General features: G+C 64.4%; 1 protein-coding gene and 1 long non-coding RNA gene across 2 annotated transcripts; both read left to right on the top strand.

The window, feature by feature from the left end:
* Nucleotides 1–301: 301 nt before the first annotated feature.
* LOC119106068 (serine/arginine repetitive matrix protein 1-like) lies at nt 302–3222 on the top strand (the record flags this gene model as incomplete). The annotated part of the gene is given in 3 exon segments (XM_037229664.1): nt 302–803; nt 805–1617; nt 1708–3222. Coding segments are annotated over 3 exon segments (2808 nt in total), but the record flags the coding sequence as incomplete, so codon positions are not given.
* Nucleotides 3223–3224: 2 nt separating this feature from the next.
* Nucleotides 3225–5308, top strand: LOC119105677 (uncharacterized). The gene is made up of 2 exons (XR_005095053.1): nt 3225–3457; nt 4643–5308. It is a non-coding gene; the product is annotated as an uncharacterized LOC119105677 (long non-coding RNA).
* The last annotated feature ends 2093 nt before the right edge of the window (nt 5309–7401 follow it).

The raw sequence follows: 7401 nt of genomic DNA, 5'->3' as shown, positions 1-7401 counted from the left end.
CTGGAGCGCCGCCGGCCAGCCTCTCCGGCTACCGGCCGGCCTCCTTCTTCACGCCTCCGACGGCACACGAGCCGGCGCCGGCGTCGGCCGCCACTGCCACCACCGCCGCCGCCAGCCCGGCCAAGAAGAAGGGCCGCTGGGGCTGGAACACGCTCTTCCGCCGGCGCAAGGCGAGCAGCGACAGCAGCAGCGACGAGGCGGCCGAGGCGCGCCGCCAGGAGACGGCACTGCTGCGCCCGGCCGCGCCGCCGTCGCCGCTCTCCTGCTACGGCCGCCAGCGGCCGGCGGGCAGCGCCGAGAGCCTGGACGGGCCGCGCGCCGGCATGAGCAGCGGCTCGGAGGCGACGGCCGGCGGCGGGCGCCGCTCGCGCCGCAGCGCCGTCAAGGCCCGGGTCGAGGCGCGCCGCTCGCACACGGCCAGCTCGGAGGAGGACGAGCCGCCACTGCAGCGCGCGCCCAGCGAGCTGAGCATCTCGCGCGACGGCTCGCTCAGTCGGCGCTCGCGCGCGGCGCGCACCGAGCGCTACATCCGCCGGCGCTCGCGCGACGAGGCGAGCCTGCAGCAGGAGGCGAACGAGCGACGGCGCGACGAGCCGGCGCAGAAGTGGGCGGCGACGGTGTTCTGTCAGCAGGCGGACGGCACGCGGCCGCCGCCGCCGCCGCCGACGGCCGGCGCCTTCCCGCCGCGGCCGCGGCCGCAGTGTGTCGCCTCTCCGCCAGCGAGGCGAGACGGCGCCGCGTTCGGCGTGGCGAACGGTGTGGACTGCGCGCGCCGCCTCGCCGTCGCTCCTGCACCCGTGCGACGAGCGCTACCCGCTGCCGGCGCCGGCGGCCGGCGCGCCGCGACTGGCGCAGCCGCTGAGCCCGCAGGCGGCGTCGCCGGCGCGGCGCTCACACCGGCCACCGCCGCCGCCGCCGCGCGACCCGCGCATCAGGATCACCATGTTCCCCGAGCCGCGCCCGGTGTCCTACTCGTTCGAGCAGCTGGCGGCGCCCAATCGCTGCCACCTGGTGACGGTGACGGACGGACGGCCCCCTGGCGGCAGTCTCAGCGCGCGCTCCGTGCCCGGCCACGTTTCGGCGACGCCGCGCGGCAAACTCGGCGCGCACCTGTCGGGCTCGGACCAGTCGATTGCGATGTACAAGCAGCAGCTGTACCCGCGCGCCGCGGCGCACCGCTCCGCCGAGCAGGTGTACAGCTACACGGACACGGCGCCGGCGCGCGCCGTGCCGGCGGAGGTGCGCAGCTACACAGACCAGGCGCCGGTGCGCGGTCGCACTCGCTGCATTAGCCAGGACAGTGCGTTCATGAGCGACTCGCAAACGGCGCCGCCAGCGGTCGCCAACGGCGCGCCCAAGAGCGCAGGCGAGTTTTGGCGCGTGCGGGAGCAGCGCGCGCCGGCCGCGGAGAGTCCCCCGCCGCCGCGGCCGCCCAAGCCGCATCTCTCGCCTCCGCCTGACTCGCTCAACTCCAGCCTCTCCGAGATCTCGGCGCCGCGCAGCCAGAACACGAGCTTCTCCTGCCACGACTCGGACTCTGTGCTGGGCCGGTCGCGCGCGAGCGAGTCAGCGCGCCCGGGCCGGCCGGGCGCGGCCGAGCGGCGCCCTCTGTCGATGGTGACCGAGCAGCGCGCCGAGCCGGCCGCGGCGCGTCGCAGCGTCGAGCGCGACGCGGCGCCGCGGTCGGCCTCCGCGCAACCGCCGCAGCCGCGCCGGCCCGTCTCTGCGCAGGCGCCGCGACGCTCCGAGAACTTCGAGGAGGCGCTCGACGAGCTGGAGGCCATCTACAAGAGCCTGAAGCTCGACGACGAGGACCTGCTCGACCGCGCCGAGCGGCGCGACCTGCCCACCCCGCACCAGGAGATGTGGCGCGCGCCGCCCGGCGACGGCACCGCCGCCGCCGACGACGACGAGCCCGACCTGAACCGCACGCTCTCCTCGGAAGAGCTGCCCGTCGACCGCTGGCAGAGCGTGAGCTCGCTGGGCTCTGAGTTGAGCCGCCAGCGGGCGCCGGCGCTGCGCCGCTCGGCCGTGCCCGACAAGAAGGAGGACGACGTGTACACGCGCCGGCTGCGCCAGAACGAGAAGAACCCCGTGCTGGACAACGTGCTGTCGCGTGGCGGCAGCTACCTGCTCGTGTCGCCCGTGCTCTCGCCCACCGTCAGCCTGGACAACGTGCGTCAGGAGCCGACCGTGCCGGGCGAGCGCGAGCCGGACGTCACCTATGACGACGTCACCTTCCGCAACAACCGCCACGCCAACGCGCTGAAGGTCATCGACCCGCAGCCGCCGTTTGGCATTCCGCTGGGGCCCACGTGCCCGGCGGCGGCGTCCGACTACCTGCACGTGGCGCCGCCGCAGGGCAAGACGCGCGCCACGTTCCGGCCGCGGCGCAACCCCGACCTCGTGGCGGACGACCTGGCGTTCCGCGCGCTGCGCAAGGACGCCAAGGAGTCGTCGCCGGAGACGATCAACACGGACGCGCTGGACGCGCTCATCCGCGAGACGGACCGCATCGGCAAGCGGCGTGCCACGCGCACGCTCTCCGACGACCTGTCGCTGCTCGTGCAGCGGCAGTCGCGCCAGCCGGACGCGCGGCCGCTCTCGCTCTGCGTCTGCGGCGGCCACTCAGTCTCTGACTGTGAGCTGGAGACAGAGGCGGCGGCGGCGGCGGCAGCCGTGGCGGCGCGGCGTCCCCACCCGTTGCACCAGCGGCCCGACTCGCAGCGCACCTTCGGCCTCTACAGCCTGTACGTGGGTAACCTGAGCGAGCCGGAGACGGGGCGCGGTGCCGACGCTGGCACCGGCGCCGGCGCGGCGTGCTCAGCATCAGTGACCACCAGCACCGAGACGCTGACGGAGCTCGGCCAGCGGCGGCCGGCCAGCGGTGGAGGCGGCGAGTTCGCCGTCCGGGTGCGCCCCTTCTCGCGCGTGGCGTCGGCGCCCGGTGACGGCGAGGCGGCGACGCCGACGGGAGGTGGCCGCGCCGCCACCGAGCCGCCCTCCACGCCGAGCTTCACGCCGGCCGCCTCGCCGCCGGCCACGCCGCGCTCGGCCTCCGACGCTCAGCTGAACGAGCTGCTCGAGACGCTGCGCGTGGAGGAGCAGCCGCCCGTGTCGTCCGAGAGGCGGCAGCACCGGCCGCCGCGGCTCACCGAGACGCTGGCGGCGCTGGCCGAGCTCGACTCGGAGCGCATTCCGCGCGCCATCGCCGCACTCGACAGCCTGGCCGCGCGCCGTCCGTCCGGCGACGCCAGCGCCACCTGCGCGGCGCCGCCCGCCCGCCCTGCGCCGACTGGACCGTCGCCGCCGTCCGGAACGCCGCCGCCAGCTGGGCTGTGTTCGCCAGCCAGACCGCCTTCACCGGCGCCTCGACCGCCGGCCTCTGGCGAGGAGCAGCGGCGATCGCGAGCCGCCGCCGCCGAGCCTGATCCGGCCGCCGAGCCGGGCCGTAAAGGTGAGCTGACCTCCGACCTCTGGTTGACCGGCTCGCTGCTGGTCTGCATGCTGCAGCTGCTGGGGCTGGGCGCGCTGCCGGCCGTGTGCGCCCTGCTGGCCGTGCTGCTCGTGCTGGCCGCCCTCGTGCTGTGACCTGCTGGCCCGTCCTGCTGGCCTGCTGCTGGCCGGCGGCCTGCGGTGCTGGCTTCTGGCGGGGGCTCGATCCGTTGGTGTTGGCTGTTCCCCTGACTGAGCTTATTGCTAGTTCTCCACTCGTGCCTTTCTTGGGGATTGGCTTTGGGTGCTTCCGTCTTTGTGCTCTTGCCGTCCGGTGCTGGCTGGTGTACGCTCGTTGGAGGCTGGTTGCTGCATGTTCGTGGACTGGCTGGTTGCCCATCCATCAGAGCCGGTCGCAGCTCATTCAGAGCTCGTGCAGGTCTCTGCAGGGAGGCAGAGCCAGATGTCCTATTCATTTGATCCTGATTAACGAAAATGATGCCCTGATGCCGTTGCGGTACAGGTCGTTGACATATGGCCTTCATGACCGTAGCTCATTCGTGAGCTACTGCGCCTTTTCAGCATGCTTCCTATGTTCATTGTCTTCCTTTGAGCATGTCTCCGGGTAAGCTTGTGGTTTACATGCGTCACTTCATTATCAAATGTATCAAAGACCTCGTACTGACTGTATATCATATGCAACCAACTTTTGTGGATAATATGATTTCTCGGTCCATCGTTTTCTTCTGTGCTAAATTCTCTGATGACCTGGGGCTCGTACACACAAAAATTATCTGCTTTACGCTGGCTTCTAATCTGGTAGAGCGTCAGCCCTAGTGCAACTTGCTTTAGACTTCACACTGACGTCATGATTTCATATGTGACGTCACTCTTATACGCGTACCTCGTTACTTTGCTTTTGGCCGAAATGAACGAGGAATCACCTTACGGGAGACCAGTGTGTTAGACCAGTTCTTCTCAGTGCGTTCCATGGGGACTTGGTCGCTGCAGCGTGAAGCGTCATCAAGCTTCCTGCTTTCCTCGTGTACGGACCCCATCATCACCCTTTCTCTCTTTATCTCTCTGACTCTCTCTCTCTCTCTCCGTCCCTCGTAGGCCATCCACTAACGTCTCGTTAGTCCCCCGTAGGCCATCTACTAACGACTCGTCGCATCTGTACCATGTTCTCGCCTGTTGCTCTTCCTAGGTAGTGCCGCATTGCCTCCTCTCCGGGTGCGATGAAGGTGTCCCTAGCCCGCGGGACCCTCAGCGCAGGACCACACCCGCCGCCGTCATCAGCAACAGACGACCGGCCGTGTTGCTGTTACCCGCCGATGCTAGTGCCATCTTGTGACTGGCATGAACACTGCTAGTTGTGTGTCGACCGCACCGTCGCGCGTTCGCGGTGGCCGTGGTCGGGCGACTTTGGCTTGGGAGCGGAGACGAAATGCGCCTATTTTGGTATCGGCGTACAGATGTGCTAGAAGTTATAGATATATACGCTTCGTATCTTATGGACTTGCCGTCGATTGCTGGATGTAGATGGTTACGATAGTAGACGTCTGCCGGTTGCCAGCAAGCGTGTTAGACACTGCAGGCTGGGTTAAACGATACGACGAGCTTTCGCGTTCGTGTGCCGAAGAATTGTTTTGCCATGCATGCCAGCCCCGCTATGGCTGTTGCGTTGTACTTGTTAGTGTGATTTTGTCAGCCAGTGTGTGTGGGTTTTGCTGGAGCATTCGTCGTATTTAAGGAAATGTGCTAGCCATTTTGCCATGCCAATTTAAGCACTAACATTCCCTGTGTGTTGGTGCTCGACTTACCGTTCCTGTGATAGCCGCATGACCGAGCCAAATACACTGTTACGGTATTATCTGTGCTGCTGGCAGTTTGTCGTCGTGAGCGTTACCCCCTAACGATGCAGATTTGTGCCGAACCAGCGAGCTGCCTTCGGGTAACACCTGCTTTCTGTCTGCGCCATTACTGGCCCGAAGTCCCCATCGGCTTCTTTCCTTTGCGGTAAAGCTGAAACTCGAACTTTCTTAAGCTTAAACTTAAACTTTCTGCCTCACTTTTAGTCCGCATGAAGCTCTCCTCGGTTGGTTTGGTTGGGATCAGAGCCCTTTCGGCCAGCAATGATGGGGTTTCAATAGGGGGACGAACTCTTGTTCCCAAATTCCAACTTTCATTTCCATCGTTCCAATTTTCAATCTCCAACGTTCTAACGTACCCAATTTCCAGTTTCGTAGATAGGAATCATGGCCGGTGTATTACTGTATGTAGTTTGCCCCGGAGAAGCGGGGCGCCGTGAGCGTGCAGCACGGAACGAAAATAATGGAAGACGGGCGGACAACCCCTTCTCGGCTGACGTGCTTCATCAAAGCAAACGCATATTCCGCCGCAAACAAGCCCATTTGGGTGCAGAACGCCGTCTGGCGGGCAGGCACTGACCACACAAACTTTCATCGAAATAAACGTAATTTTCCCTCTTTGTAATGAAGGATATTTGTTCCAGGGACCTTCCCAAACCAGGTTTTCTTTGCATCCGGGGCATAAACAGCTGTTTAGTTGGTCCAACCCAGTGCCACCGGCTGGTCGCCACCGGGATCTAATAGTTTCTATATTTGCCGAAAGATGGCACTAAAGTCCTCGGCCAGGCTTGGCCTGTCGGTCCCGAACGCAGTGTCAGGGGTGCGAAGGGCGCTCCTTCGCCGGTCATGGCTCGTACAAAAAAAAAATGGTCACGCGGATAAGGCAGAGTTCCTTGGCGCCGCCGTTGCTACGCAAAGAGACTGACTGGAAGGCTCCTCCCGTCGTCGCAATACAGTGATGTACGTCGTTGGCAAGCATTTATGGTTTCAAAAAGTTACGCGCGATAGAAAAGATCTAGGTAAAGGGTGTGTTGGGCGATCTCCATCGCGGCCATCAAAGATATGACTCTCTTAAGCTGCAACTGGCTGGCGAATTTGGGCATTGTTTTTCGGACGTTCTACGGAGCAAGGTGTAGCGAAACATTCGCCCTGCTTCGAGGCTCGAACCTTCGACGGGGCACGTGGCGCTGGCGAACAATATAGGCAACACATGTGCGGTGGATCCTGTACCGGGCTGGGTACTAGCTGGCCGATATGTCGATAGTCCTTACAGCTATGGTCCGGTGTTGTCTTCAAAGCGAGGCGTCTGCAGCGCCAGCCCATTGCCATGGAGTAGGGGTGGGGGTGGGATGGAGGGGGCGAGACAATCTTATGGCTTGAAAGACCAAACAAATTGTGTGTGCGACAAGACCTCTGAAAAATTCGTCGCAGTCGACAGGGCGCCGGCCCCCCCCCCCCCCCCCCCCCATCAGCGGCACCTTTTACGTACCTATCGTCTCCTCACTGTACAGACGCAAAGTTCTCGTCAGTTCGGCCCAGCCAGGTATCGCTTGACGGTTTGGGGGGCGGGCCGTGCTAGCACTGAGAAAAGCTCGTCAGAACTGTCCCGAGGGGCTTCTACCCCGCAGCATGTGTCCTCATTCTTGGTGACTTGAAAGTGTAACTCACATAGATAATTATTACATTTGATATTTACATGCGTATTTGACCGGACTGGATAATCGTCGGAGCAGGGTTTCACACCTCGGTGAGCTCAGTACGTCCCGAGGCGCGCTTCCACATGAGATCGTGACGATAATGACTTCCGCAGAAGCCAGCGACCTGACCCGGTGGGCCCGTTTGCACGCTGCCCCAGTGCCCGTCGCATCCAGCGTCTGCCGGCCCAGCGCCGGGGGTCCAACGCCAGTGTCAACGAACGCGGCTCCGCCAGACGTGATCTTTCGCGATGAGTTTGCACGAATTCGGCCAGGCTGTTTGCACGAGCCTGGACAAAGGGACGAGTCGATGCTGCCACATCAGGCGGCTGCCCACGACCGATGCCCATACGGTCACAAAGACGAATCTGATTAATCCACGCGAAACCTCTCTCGGTGCG

This window comes from Pollicipes pollicipes, unplaced genomic scaffold (assembly GCF_011947565.3).
Source record: "Pollicipes pollicipes isolate AB1234 unplaced genomic scaffold, Ppol_2.1 Scaffold_6138;HRSCAF=7277_pilon_pilon_pilon, whole genome shotgun sequence".
In the NCBI taxonomy this organism is placed as follows: domain Eukaryota; kingdom Metazoa; phylum Arthropoda; class Thecostraca; order Pollicipedomorpha; family Pollicipedidae; genus Pollicipes; species Pollicipes pollicipes.
Note: the sequence above shows the minus strand (reverse complement) of the source record. Positions and strands in the feature narration are given on the sequence as shown.